Here is a 15,492-nt window from a genome sequence, read left to right on the forward strand (position 1 = left end):
CCCCAAATACTATCTTTTCAATTATTGGACAGTTATTAAAATGACAAATAAGTATTTTGTCTTAAAATAAATATGATCATTTCATGGATTCTCATTAGCTACATTAATTTGCAACATTAAAAAAAATTACCTCAGAAATAAACTTTAGACATTGCACACAATGATCTCATGGATCAGGAATATTTTGTAGTGTGCAGTTACAAACAGGTTTTAAGGAAAGTGTTGTAGTACTTTTTGTTGCAGTATTTTTGGGAGAAAATAAAATAAAAAGTGCCTTTTGTCCAGTTGAACCCTAAAAAAAAAAAAAACAGTCAAACAAATACTTAGGATGTACAATGCGAAGAAAAACGAGTAAAAAACAAACAAAAACAAAGCAAAAAACAGTACAATACGAAAACATGAGCAATTAAGTGTATGACTTTTTCCTATTTAAAAACCTCTTCGAAACAGATAATAACGATTTTAAATGAAGTCTGAACTTCAGAAAGTTTACGTCTTTCTTTGATCTACACAAAGTTAAAAATGATTCCATTGACTCTACAATATCGATATTGATAATTCACATCATTAGCATTTGAGTGTGTGTTATCATTATCAGACTCATTAGTGAGCGCGCGCTTCTTTGCCTCTGATTGGTACAGATGAATAAGGCAAAACGCACATGAAGTCAGACCCTCCCCCATTTACCCCTCATTCGTCCTAAAGTCAATGTCATCATAATAAAGCGCTAGTAGCAGGGGGTCGGAACCTCTGCCATTCTTACAAAAGCGTCGAGGGTCCTCAGTTTGTAAAAGCAGAGCGCGCGCATTCTCCGGGAGAACTTCTCGTGCTCTGAGAGGACACAGGTGTCGCGCACGTGAGGAGGATCACTACAGAGGTAACTTTGAAACGGCGCGCTTTTTTTTTTTTTACATACTTGGCATAGCCTTAGTCCTGTGGATTTTCAACTTGTGACATTTTCAATTCAGACTAATTTATGCTAAGTCCAATGTGACACTACACGAACAACAGTATAAGTAAACTAAAGCAAAGGCAGAGTGGTGAATGATAGCTCTTTTGTTTAAAGGAAGCTTTGAAGCTTCCTTCTGACTGGCACTGCATAGAATTTCAAAAGGAGAAATAAAAATTGCTCAAGCCATGCCTCGGCCAGGCAAGAACTCCTACAGTGACCAAAAGCCTCCGTACTCCTACATCTCTCTGACTGCGATGGCCATCCAGAGCTCCTCTGAGAAGATGCTCCCCCTCAGCGACATCTACAAATTCATCATGGACCGTTTCCCGTATTACCGCGAGAACACTCAGCGCTGGCAAAACTCACTCCGACACAACCTGTCATTCAACGACTGCTTCATTAAGATCCCTCGACGCCCCGACCAGCCGGGTAAGGGCAGCTTCTGGGCCCTGCATCCAGACTGTGGAGACATGTTTGAGAACGGAAGCTTCTTACGCCGCCGAAAACGATTTAAGCTCCTGCGGGTGGAGCATTCGGCTTGCAAGAGTGCCCCCGTGCTCCATTCCTACCATTCTCACCACCATGCACAACATTCCTTACATCAGTCCCACCACCATTCAGGCAAACTGGGCATGGGCCATCCAGAGTACCTGGGCACAATGGGCCGCCTCTCACACTTCCAGAGCTATACGCTCAGTGGTGGGCAGAGCGGTGGCTTTAAGCACCCCTTTGCCATCGAGAGCCTGATTGGGCGAGACTATAAAGGAGTGATGGCCGGTGGCTTGCCCATTGCCTCGGTTATGCATCACCTTGGCTATCCAATCCCCACTCAGCTCGGTGGCATGGTCAACTCCGTGTGGCCACATGTTGGCATGCTGTCCGAATCAGTTCCAGTTTCATCAGACTACCCACCATTTAGTGTGGCAGTGAAGGGGCTGTACCATCACCCAGTGACCCAGAGCATGCCTGCCGTACCCGTGCCCATTAAACCCACTCCAACTCTAGGAGCAGTTCCATCATTGACTGGCATGACGTCGGGAGTTACGCAGCTATGCCCGAGAACAACAGCCCTGATGGACAGAGAAACAACAGCTCTTACAGAGGAAAAGAGTGCAGCTCTACACCCCTCTTTTCTGCAGTCCTGAAGCCGAAAAAAAGACATTCAGAAGTGATGGTATGTAGAGCATGCTTTGGGGACAGCTGTGGACTCTGTCAATCTGACTTCTGAGTTTCAAAAAAATTTCACTTGCCAACCTTTTCCATGGTAGTCCGTTGGGAGAGGATGCAATTAACAGCACTTGACTGCTTGATTTCTGTATTGTACTTTCAGAACTATTAAAGATGTGTGTATATCAGACTAGTGCAGAGTGCAGATTGTATTGTAATTTGCCTCTGCAATTTTGCAGTTTTCTGCTTTATGTAGAATAAGGTATGTGTTGTAACAGCCATGTTTTATTTAGGTTAATTCTAGACATAATACTGTGAATACAATAATTTTTTTTTTATGTCTTTCATCAAGACTAGGTGTAAAAGTTTTTTATGGTGAACTGTACAAAGGACTGAAAAAGCAAAAAATCTTAAAGTGCTCCCCACACTATACGAGCTGTACATATCAATTTTTTTTTAAACATTTCAAAGTTAAGTCTCAGAAAAGTTACTACTACACAGACTGTATAAATTCAATAATAAAAAATACTGTTTTCCACATACTGTGACATGCCTTGCATGCATGTGTGTCACCGTTAAAACAGTGAAGTGGATTACCGTGTATCGGAGAGAAAGTCTGTCATAAAATAACCCAAAGTGAAATGTGCAAATTTATTGTAATAATGTAAAATAGAAAATGAATTTATGTTAAAATGTTGTTATATATTATTATATGTGTTATGTAAATATATTTAGAATATTATCACTTACAGTATTGGAAATGCACTTGTGGTATTTACTAACAAAACATTTAAATATTTTATGAAAGCAGAAACAATCAAATGTACAATTATAGTGATTACAGAAATATCAGGCCTTAAGTGTGCTGTTTTAAAGTGGCATGACAGGAAAAATCTAACAAAACAACAACAACGGAATGCAGGCGTTTTGTGATAAAAATGCAGTATTATTGTGTAAGATTTGTAAATTAAATATTTTTAGAGTAAAATCAGATTTTTGAGTGCAGTTTCTGTGCAATGATTGCTTTGAATTTCTATTTCTTTCCTTCTTTCCTTCTTGACTTCTTCAGCATTTGTTTGTACCAAAGTAACATTACTTCTCTAAATTCTGTAAATGTAATTATGTACTTGTATTAAAAATTAAAGGCACACATGTTGCCATCATAAAATACTTTAAAAATGTGCTGTAGATATGCCATTAAATTTACTTAGCGTTTACAGTAACCAACCTTTATAACTAAGAATTGCAAATTGTTTTTGTATTGTATTTACTGTTTGTGATGCATTTACAATGCTGCAGTCCACTATGTGAATTATTTTAAGAAATCCAAAGGATGAGCCACATTTTAAACCGTCTGAATTCTTACAGACAGCGGCTGAACATAAACAAGCATAAATAGCTTGACAGTAATTGTTTCGCTTTCTCACCATTATTAAACATTTAAACAATTGTTGCTCTAAGGCTTAAAGAGGAAACTGAAACATTAAATCTATTTGCCTAACTACAGAAAATATGGCGCTGTCCAACTGACAAAGCATTTAAATTAGTGTTCATGCTTGTTCATGCAGTGGCTCTCACCTTATAATCCTGTTGAAGAATATTGCATTGTAGTGCTTCGAGTCTGATCTTCAGTTTACTTCAGTATTTGATACTTTCCAATAAGGGCTGTTAAGAATCCGCAGGAAGTGGCGAAGACTGCTTTGGCTGAAACTGACTTAAAAAAAGTTTTGAAAACAGTTCATATTAGAGGTAATGTGTACAGAGGGAAGAAAATGCTTCTATTTTGCATTTCTTTTTAATGTAATACAAATATTTTCATTACAAATTACATTTTTTGGCATAACAATCTGAGGCAAAATTAATTAAAAATGGAATTACACAAATTTCTGAATTATTTGGGATGTCACTCTTGTACTTTAATGACTGCATGAATTTGAGCTGGAATGGACTCGACAAGTTTATGGAAACAATGACCCATGTTACCCAACATGATATGCGAATGTTCATAAGAGCGTTTTGTGCTTTTTCAATCGAAGTACCACTGTCATTTTTTTGCCTTCATAAAAATGTTCAGGACAGTTTTTTCCATTTTCCAATTCTAATCTTCTATTTAAAGTATCAGACACACTTTACAACAAGGTTCCATTTATTAACATTAGTTAATGCATTAGGTATAATGAACAAACTATGAACAATGTATTTTTTACAGCATTTGTTAATTTTTGTTAATGTTAATAAAAACACAATTGTTCATTGTTAGGTTATGTTTTATTAATTTTAACTTATACTTCACTTTTGATTTTAAAAATGTATTAGTATATGTTGAAATTAACATTAACCAAGATTAATAAATGCTTAATAAGGATTGTTCATTGTTAGTTCATGCTAACTACTGTAGTTAACTAATGTTAACAATCAGAACCTTATTGTAAAGTGTTACCAACGTTTTATTGGCCTACATAAAAATAAATTAATAAAAATGAACCTGAAGAAAGTTCAAAAAGTAAACATTGTTATTATGTAGTTATATACAGCTAATAGCAGAAATTTACAGTCTTGATGTGTTCATGTGTTCATGTGCTCCATTAACCTGGTGGCCTGTTTTTCGATTGATACCGCATTCAATCCATCTTGGCTTTTGGAGTCTTCAACTTTTTAGACAATCATAACTTCACCAAAAAAATTAATTAATTAATTAATAATAAAATTAAAAAAAATTGTCTAATTATGTCATGATTTAGGCAACACTTTCTTAATGTTTTACTGAATAAACCTGGATTTCATCAATACAAAAAAGGCCACGTGGCCAGAGATGCTCTTGCTATTAGCCTTTTTCAAGAAATCAGTAATCAAGGTAGTTATGAATCACGAAAGCTAGGATGGGATTTCCTTGGCGAATATTATGTGTGTGTGTATCTACTGTAGGATGATGTGCTTATCACATAAAGCGCTGTGGCAGACGGCCACATGACTTCAAAAGCAGCCGTGTGATAAAGTTGTTTTGTCCTGTTCGTCTTGACATAATTTCACCTTTGAAGTTGAGAAGCTGGTCCTCTTCAGAACACAAAAGCTGCCAGTGGGGACGCCATTTAGAGTACCTCTGTTTAGCATGGCAAAGGCTCTCTTATGCGTCTTCATACATGCACTGCAACACACTCGCTCACACCAGGAGTGAGCTGAACCTGTTCTCTGAACAAATAAGATGCACAAGTGGCTGACTGATGTGAAAACTACACCTCATCTTAGTCAATGAGAATGAACTGTCTCTGTTTCTTGCGCTTGTTTTCCTTTTCATCTTAAACTGATCTGTGCCGTCTCTCTGTTCATTACTCTCTGGTTTCATTACTGTCTGACTTTCCCATCTCAATTTCTTGCATCTTAAATGAAATAAAATTTGTCTTTTACCATAAGCAGCTACAATACAGTGTAAATTTCAAACAAAATGTGACATTGTGCATATGTACAGTACATGTAAAGGGCTGTTGTAAATTGCCGAGTGATTCAGTGCAACAGAAAATTTCTCATTCAAAGCAAATATGTGATCATATCTTAATGCAATTATTATTATTGTAAAGTGCTACAACTTTCCAATGAAAGAGATATGCTGAAGGATTTTTTGCCAAACCCTTGAGTCTATTAAGTATGGATTATCTGGAAAGTATGATGAATAGGAATGAGGTCATCGTGAAGTTGCTGGTCCGTGGCTTGATGAGGGGCAGAATTGGTTATGAGGTATTATTGCTAATTACTCTGACTTCAACAGGGGTGGAGGTGACACATTCTACATGCTCGTCTTAATGACTGCAAGACCTCGCCTTCATAATGAAGCGCTTAATTCATGAAGCTTCTCTCCAATGTGCGCCACAGCAACAGCAAAGCAACTTAGTATTTTATAATTTGCTTATACATTTTAGAATTCTAGACTGAAATTGAGGACAGATTGGTAATATTACCACAGATATATTGTTTAAATTCCTGAAAACACACAAGTGAAATGAAAGATTCACTGTTTAATTTGTCTGTCTCTTGAAACTGGAGAAGTTCTTGTCTTATTGTTGGGATGGTGTCATCATATTTGGCTTAATATTATGATAAAAATGGGATATAAAACATTGTTTCCAATGTGTTTAATTTCTGTGAACTAAAAAGAGAAAACTAAGGACTTAGAGTATCTTAAATGTTTAAGGAAAAGTAGATAGAAAGAGATTTGAGCCAGGGTTTTCAATATGGCAAAGTTGTCAAAAGGGCCATATCTCAGTAATAATAAAATTTGGAATCAAAAGTCCCATTTATTTGGAGTTAAAGTCCAGTGCACGATATGTTTTTTCTACAGCAGGGGTTTTGATTGTTCATTTCAAACACCTACAGTAGTTCAAACCCTCTTAAATTAGAATCGTTTTGCGAAGTCTATCCTCCAAAGTAAAGTTTTACTATCAAAATATTTATGTTATAGCTTTTGTGTGAACAAGCGAAACATAATCAAACCACGCACAAGTCAGGTAGGGGCATCTTGTCACATTTTTATCAAGGCAGGTTGTCACGTGTTTGAAATGACATAAATTTATCAAATGTATTCATGACGATATTTGTTGGACAAAACAATGATTTTATAATGTTGTTACCTTTTCCATTTTTGTTGTTTAATGAACTTTTTTTTTTTTCCTGGGCAAGAATGGTGAAAATGTTCACAGGGAAAATAAAATATCTTTTTGGTAGCCAAGACTTTGAGGAATGAGGCTATGCAGAAATGCTAGCCCCAATCTTCCTTATGTAAAAATCTGTAAGATTTTCTTTAAAAATATTGTATATATTAAATCTATTTCTAAGTACATTCATTAATGATCTTTTAAGCATTATAAAAGGTAATAAAGTTAATAATGAATGTTATTAAAAAGTAGGTAACACTTTACATTATTGTTCCCTTTGTTTAGGGTTTATAAAGGGGTTCTTTAATGACAAATAATTAATTTACAAATACATTATAAATCATTTATATATGGTTGTAACAATATGAAAAGGGTATATATGCAATATTTGTATAATAGTGAGCATTTTACCTCAAATGTTATAAATGTGTAATAACACTTGTTACATTTGTAACCTATGCAAATGTACTTTAATATAAAGTGGACTCATATGAAGTACATACTGTATTAAGGAGCTGCCAACATTAGAAATCTATGTACATAAAGTTCAATATTGTTTAATGATCATCAGGTTTATTATATGAACTGAAAATGTTTTGTAGAGGACTTTAGGTAGGACTAGGTAAGTTGGGACACCACTCGAAGTAGCACAATTCTTCTGACATCAACATAACAAGGAAAGTGACATCACATATCAAGACATTATAGTGATATACACTCACTGAGAACTTTATTAGGAACACTATGGTGGTCGATTCGAGATTCTACGTGTTGTGCATTCTGAGATGCTATTCTGCTCACAACAGAGTGGTTATCCAAGTTACCGTAGCCTTTCTGTCAGCTCAAACCAATCTGGCCATTCTCCATTGACCTCTTTCATCAACAAGGTGTTTCATCTGCAGAACTACCGCTCACTGGATTTGTTTTTGGCACCATTCTGAGTAAACTCTAGAGACTGTTGTGTGTGAAAATCCCAGGAGATCAGCAGTTACAGAATTACTCCAACCAGCCCATCTGGCACCAACAATCATGCCACGGTCGATCACTGAGATCAAATTTTTCCCCCCATCCTGATGGTTGATGTGAACATTAACTGAAGCTTCTGACCCGTATCTGAATGATTTTATGCACTGCACTGCTGCCACACTAGTGGCTGATTAGATAATCAGATGAATAAGTAGGTGTACAGGTGTACCTAATAAAGAGCTAAGTGAGTGTATACAGTATATAAACACAAAGTAGAATGTAGCAAAATGACATATTCCCTCCTTTTAATCTCACTATAATAGACTATTTTTGCTGCATTGTGAAATAAATCATGAATTGGGGGCATTTTATATTTTTGATTAATATAATAATGAATAAGTCTATTTATTAAGCATTTAAAACATAAGTTAATATGCTAACTATTTGGCAAGTACATGAAAGTCACCCTTTTTATTCATGTTGTTATAACCGCATATCAGTGGTTTATAATACATTTGTAAATGGCTTATTAGTCATTAATGAACCCCATTATAAACCCTTAGCCAGGCTTGGTTCCAGATCAAAATCTTCTGTATTTAGTGAGGGTGTTCTAGTAGTGAAGACGCAATAAAGCACAAACGTTATACAATTGAGGGTGCTTTAACAATCATTTGAGGGTCCTTAGCCTTCCCTTAACAAAGGGAGTTTTAATGTGAAATGTCACCATAAAGTGTTAACAAGAAAATCGACCTTTTATATTGTAAGTGTCTGTGATGGCAGAGAATCTAGATGAAGAGTCCCTGGGTCTGAACATTTTGAAAAACGTTGGCTTTACGCTTTGATGTAAGAGTGTAAACTCAACTAAGATCCATGTCTTTTCAATACTTCACAATTTGCACATCAACATGAACACAAAACTAAATGAATCATCATGAGGTGTCCAAACCTACATCTGCAAAATATAGCCCTAGAAGTGTTCGGAAAGGACGGAAGGCTACAGTATTTTCTCTGATTGAGCATCAGGTTGGTTTTGTGTGGTAACTCTCAGGTGCTTAAGTTCAGTGAAACCAGAGGGCCAAGCTTCATTACTTGGCATATGCCTTCTGCCTTTCCCCTTCAACACACATCGAGCCACGAGTCACTGGCTCATAATAAATAGCTCATCTGCCCTTTTTTTATTCAACTTTAATTATTTTTTAAGAGTGTTGTTGCTGTTTTTGTATTGTTGTGTACTGGAAGCTCCTGTCACCAAGACAAATTCCTTGTATGTGTAAGCATACTTGGCAATAAAGCTCATTCTGATTCTGATTCTGATTAACAAAAAATGAGTAGAGGTCACCAAAGTTATAGTGCTGATCACTAAATCTCTCTCTTTCTGTCGCTCTCTCAGTGATTCAAGAAGAACAGAGAGCGACGCTCTGACTGCCCTTCAGGCTAATTGAAATGGTTGCAGGTTGTCCTTTTAACAAGGATTGTTGGATGCAGCCAACTCCTGTGTTAATGGTGCTCAATATAGCAGATTTTCCGGGGCTGGACTACTTCTTGTGATTAGCTCTATGAATTCTGAAGGCATAGTGTCATTTTTTTAAAAGACTTTTTTAAAGTTTTGAAAGTGGTTCAGAACTGTCCTAAAGAAGTGAGACATTTTGTTGAAATCTTTGAGCAATATGAGAAACTATTTAGCTGAATAAAATATACAAGTGTTTTATTTCTGTGTTTTTTCCACCTAAAGTCTGACCCAAAATGCAGAATTTTGGATAAACGGCACTATGTGACACTTACAATTATACTTGCAAATAAGTAAGTGAAAGAATGTTATTTTGGTTTCAGTACTGTTAGGTTTAATGTGTGGGTTAGAAGTAAATAAATGTAAATACTCAAATGTTTCCAAAATCGGATGTGCTGTGCCTTTCACGCCACATCCATTGAAACTTTTCATTTGTATAATCAATGTTGGATAACTTACTAAAAAAAAGTAATCCACTACAAATAACTTCTCTAAAATTATAATCAAATCACGTTACTTTACTGATTACTTCATTGAAAAATTTATCACATAACTAATTCCTTTAGTTTTAAGTTACTTTCTAAAACAGTTGTCACCAATTTTTATTTTATTTTCAGCACAACAAATTCAAAATAATGTCTATTTTCTCCTTGTTCATTGTCGCACACCCTTCAGCTGTCACAGAAATGCAAGCAGATGTAGTTATGAACATATGAATTCAAATTTATACTAAACTACACATACACTGGCAAGAAAAACTATATGAACCATTTGGAATTAGCTTGTTTTCTGCGTTAATTGGTCAAAATGTAATCTCAACTTCATCAAAGTCACAAGTATAGACAAACACAATGTATTTAAACTAACAAGACACAAACTTTATAATTATTATAATTATAAACTTTCATGTCTTTATTGAACACATACCATTAAACATTCACAGTGCTGTGGAAAAAGGAAGTGAACCCTTGGATTTAATAACTGGTCGATCCTCCTTTGGCAGCAATAACCTCAACCAAGTGTTTCTGGTAGCTGCGGATTAGACGTACACAATGTTCAGTAGGAATTTTGGACCATTCTTCCTTACAGAACTGCTTCATCTCAGCCATATTCTTAGGATGTCTGGTGGGAACGGTTCTCTTGAGGTCATTCCACAGCATCTCTATCAGGTTAAGGTCTGGGCTCTGACTGAGCCACTTCAAAAGGTGGATTTTCTTTTTTTTTTAAGCCATTCTGTAGTGGATTTACTTTGATGTTTAGGGTCATTGTCCTGCTGCATCATCAAACTTCTACAGAGCTCCAGCTGGCACACAGCCATCCTGATATTATCCTGTAGGATATCTTGATAAACTTGGGAATTAATTTTTCCTTCGATGATGGCAAGTGGTCCAGGCCCCGAAGCAAAGCAGCCCCAAATCATGATGCACCCTCCACCGTACTTCACTGTTGGGATAACGTTTTCATGTTGGTATGCAGTGCCCTTTTTACGCCATACGTAGTGCTAAGCAGAGGCTTCCTTCATGGTGTCCTGCCATGAACACAATGTCTGTTTAATGTCTTCCTTATAGTAGACTCATGAACAGAGTTGTTAACCAGTTCCAATGATTCCTTCAAGTCTTTAGCTGTCACTCTAGGGTTCATTTTTACCTCACTGAGCATCTTGGCTGGACGGCCACTTCTAGGGAGAGTAGCTATAATATTAAATCATCTCCATTTATAGGCAGCTGTAGAGGGATGAATATCTAAGCTATTGTGAATAGCAAACTCAAAATGTGTGAGTAATATTTATAAGTCAAAGTAGCTCTTACCCACATCCCCAATCTTGTTTAATTAATTGGATGCCAAGTTTGCCAACTCCTGACTCTAACAAGGAAAGCTGCTTCTCGCCTCCTCTTTTACACATACCTTTTCCAACCTAAACTGTGAATGTTTGAATAATGTATTCAGTATGAACAAGAACAATACAATAATTTGTGTTATTAGTAAAAAAAAAAAAAAGTTAAAACAAATTGTTTTTGTTTATTATTGTAACTAATCCAGATTTTAAGACAAATAAATACATAAATGCAGGTAATTCCAAAAAGTCCACATACTTTTCTTGCCATTGTAAATAATATTTAAAAAAAAAAATTTTTTAACCCAAGTAATGTACTTAAAAGTAATTAACTTCATTGAAAGTTAGTAACTGTAATCTGATAACAAGAATTTACGACACAACTTTTTTGCCAATGCATATGGGGAGTTGTCCTTCCACACGACCTAGTTGAAACCTTTCTACAATAACGGCAATATCCTAATATTGGCTATGGTGTTTGAGCCCTGCTCTTTTAGGCGCGAAGCTGTCCACTATAAAAGCAGGTGCACAAACACCATTCCTCAGAATTTTCTTCCTTTAAGACAGCGATTCATCTCTCGTCTAGAAGCCATCTACTGCTTCACTGTTGACTACACGAGTCAGTGGGTGGAATCTTCATGGCAACGAGAAGACTCTCCGCTCCCCTGCAGTGCTCTGGCGAACATCACTCCGCCTTGCCGCTTCGCTGGTGAACGGGCCGCTTCAGCATCCTGTTTCCCCACAGTGCTTTGGCAGGTGTTGTGTATACTACTTGTGGATATATCAAAAGTTTGCATACCCTTGGAGAATTGGTAATATATGTACCATTTTTAAAGAAAACATGAGTGAGCAGGCAAAACACATTTCTTTTATTTCTTATGGGATTCATATTCAACTGCAGGTTATAACAGAATTGCACAATCATAAAACAAAACATGGCAACAAAGAAAAAAATTAAATGACACCTGTTCAAAAGTCTGCATACTCTTAGTTCTTAATACTGTGTATTGCCCCCTTTAGCATCAATGACAGTGTGCAGTCTTTTGTAATAGTTGTCTGTGAGGCCCCAAATTCTTGCAGGTGGTATAGCTGCCCATTCGTCTTGGCAAAATGCCTCCAGGTCATGCAAAGTCTTTGGTCGTCTTGCATGAACCGCACATTTGAGATCTCCCCAGAGTGGCTCAATGATATTAAGGTCAGGAGACTGTGATGGCCACTCCAGAACCTTCACCTTTTTCTGCTGTAACCACTGGAGGGTCAACTTGGCCTTGTGCTTAGAGTCATTGTCGTGCTGGAAAGTCCAAGAGCGTTCCATGCGCAGCTTTCGTTCAGAAGAATGCAAATTGTCTGTCAGTATTTTCTGATAACATGCTGCATTCATCTTGCCATCAATTTTCACAAGATTCTCCGTGCCTTTAGAGCTCACACACCCCCAAAACATTAGTGAGCCACCACCATGCTTCACGGTGGGGATAGTATTCTTTTCACTATAGGCCTTGTTGACACCTCTCCAAACATAGCGCTTATGACTGTGACCATAAAGCTCTATTTTGGTCTCATCACTCACAAATTACAGTGTGCCAGAAGCTGTGAGGTGTGTCAAGGTGTTGTTGGGCATTGGCGCAGTAAAGGCTTCTTTCTAGCAACTCGACCATGCAGCTCATTTTTGTTCAAGTATTGTCGTATTGTGCTCCTTGAAACAACCACACCATCATTTTCCAGAGCAGCCTGTATTTCTCCTGAGGTTACCTGTGGGTTTTTCTTTGTATCCAGAACAATTATTCTGGCAGTTGTTGCTGAAATCTTTCTTGGTCTACCTGACCTTGGCTTGGTATCAAGAGATCCCCAAATTTTCCACTTCTTAATAAGTGATTGAACAGTACTGACTGGCATTTTCAAGGCTTTGGATATCTTTTTATATCCTTTTCCTTCTTTATAAAGTTCCATTACCTTGTTACGCATGTCTTTTGACAGTTCTTTTCTGCTCCCCATTGCTCAGTATCTAGCCTGCTCAGTGCATCCACGTGAGAGCTAACAAACTCATCGACTATTTATACACAGACACTAATTGCAAATTAAAAAGCCACAGGTGTGGGAAATTAATCTTTAATTGCCATTTAAACCTGTGTGTGTCACCTTGTGTGTCTGTAACAAGGCCAAATATTCAAGGGTATGTAAACTTTTGATCAGGGCCATTTGGGTGATTTCTGTTATCATTATGATTTAAAAAGGAGCCAAACAACTATGTGATAATAAATGGCTTCATATGATCACTATCCTTAAATAAAAGACAGTTTTTTTTGCATGATCAGTCATATTTTCAAAATCAATGCCAAAATTTCTGCCAGGGTATGCAAACTTTTGAACACAACTGTATGTACATATACTGAATGTCTAAAAGAGTCGCTTACGTGTTCGTGTCTTTTTAAAGATGTCGTTCCATAGTGTTCCTTACATGAGAGACACATCCCACCGTCAGACCAGCATGAGAGCTGCATTCTCTGTCTGGGCTGCGCCCATGCAGAGTCAGCTCTCATTGAAACAGACTGCCCTCATTGCGAGAGATAAATTCAAGATGCTGCACTCACGAATCACCCTCGTTCTGAGGGACAATTCAGCCTCCCGTGCCCTCCCACCCGCCTCTTCTGTGATACCCGAGGGGTCACACAAGGAGGCACAGTGGGCCTGTGAGGTTGAGCAAGATGAATTTGAGGAGGACCTCGTTGCCGGCACACACCCTGCGAGCCCCTCAATCTCCATGCAGCGCATCTATGCCAATACACTATGTGCGTGATGAGCTCGGCCTCGTCACGTTCGGCTGTTCTGATGCTGGGGATGATGATGATGTCATGTATCTCGCTGCATCAGGCGAGTGGTCAGTGGATGATTCTACCACCCCTCCCCCCCAGCGAGGGTGAGGAGTGTGTACACGCTACTAGTAAGGAGATGCTTTGTGTCCTTTCAAGGGCAATTGAAGAGCTCGATATCGAGTGGCCTCCTCCAGAGGAACCTACACAATTTCACCTTGATGAGTGATTCCTGCAGTCCAGACGCCATCAAGGATCTGCCCCGTTCTTCCCTGAAGTTTATAATGAACTATCAAAATCCTGGCGCACGCCCTATTCAGCTCACCTGCACAGCGATTATATCCTCTCTAATGTGGATCATGTGGAAGAAAACGGTTATGCCCAACTACCTCCTGTGGAGGAGGCGGTAGCGGTACACCTCTGCCCAGCGAATAGCACCATTCATCCTTCCATGCCCTGATGACTGACATCCGCACTGGCTGGAAGAGTATACTCAGTGGCGGGCCAAGCTGGTTCAGCACTCCACGCAATGGCGGTGCTCCAGGTCTTTCAAGCCAAGCTGCTCAAGCAAATGGATGAGCAAGGCTATGATCTAGAGACATTCAAAGAGCTCCGTACCACTATGGATTTAGTGCTGCATGCCACGAAAGACACTGTGCAGGCCATTCACAAGTCAATGGGCAACCTGGTAGTTCTGGATCGTCACATCTGGCTGACCCTCACAGACATGTGTGACAAGGAAAAAGCTGCTCTGTTGGATGCTCCAGTATCTCCAGCTGGCCTCTTCGGTGGCTCTGTGGATAAGTTTCCCGAGTGTTACATGACGACAGCAGCAATCACAGTCTATGAGACATTTTATGCCAAAACGGAGTAACGTTTCACAGCTAGCTCACTCCCGCTCTGTTTCGAGCCAGTGCCCGACCGAAAGCCCCATGCCCGCTGCCTCAGTGCCACCACCTGCTGCTGCTGAGCCACTGGTGAGGCCACACAAGCTTGGCCCAAATGGAAGCAGCTGTATCAGCGCCAGCCTCACGCCGGCGGATTAAACCCACCCACGCAGCAAAAGTGCTCCTGACGGACACAGCCTTTTGAAGCAGAATGCAGAGCTCGCTGTTCCCTCCGGGTCTGCTCCGAAGAAGTCTTGATTGGAGACACACAACACTGTTCCCCATATCCCCACTGCTGTTTGCCTGGAAATGAATATTGCTGTTCACAATATTGTTCAAAATGTTGTTTCTGTGTCTCACATTTGCATGAATGCAATAAAAAAATGCAAAAAATGCAAAAAAGAATACAGCGCTCGCTGCACATGCATGAGATGCTCAAACATTCTCAATAAAGAGCTCTTTTCATCTTCAAAGCCCACACATTGTGCACAACCGCTTCCCACTGGCGAGCGGAGCATTATATCATACAATGAACAAACCAAATTACCCTCTGTCCCATTACGCGGGCGCGTGGCGAACCTTTATGGGTATTTCAGATTGGGTGCTAAAACCGATCGAACATGGGTATATGATCAAATTTGCACGCCGGCCACCTCGTTTCAATGCCGTTCAATCCAGTGTTTCGTCCAAAGACGCACCAGTGTTACAAGCAGAAATACACAATCT

General features: G+C 38.5%; 1 protein-coding gene across 1 annotated transcript; it reads left to right on the plus strand.

The window, feature by feature from the left end:
- Nucleotides 1-819: 819 nt before the first annotated feature.
- On the plus strand, nt 820-3,114 carry LOC127414913 (forkhead box protein B2-like). Its single transcript, XM_051653309.1, has one exon. It carries the CDS (start codon nt 1,138-1,140, stop codon nt 2,095-2,097), a length of 960 nt encoding a protein of 319 aa, XP_051509269.1. The 5' UTR covers nt 820-1,137; the 3' UTR covers nt 2,098-3,114.
- Nucleotides 3,115-15,492: the final 12,378 nt, after the last annotated feature.

Source organism: Myxocyprinus asiaticus, chromosome 24, assembly GCF_019703515.2.
Source record: "Myxocyprinus asiaticus isolate MX2 ecotype Aquarium Trade chromosome 24, UBuf_Myxa_2, whole genome shotgun sequence".
In the NCBI taxonomy this organism is placed as follows: domain Eukaryota; kingdom Metazoa; phylum Chordata; class Actinopteri; order Cypriniformes; family Catostomidae; genus Myxocyprinus; species Myxocyprinus asiaticus.

Coding starts and splice junctions, on each gene's coding strand:
- LOC127414913 (XM_051653309.1), top strand. CDS start 1,138: ATGCCTCGGCCAGGCAAGAACTCCTACAGTGACCAAAAGCCTCCGTAC.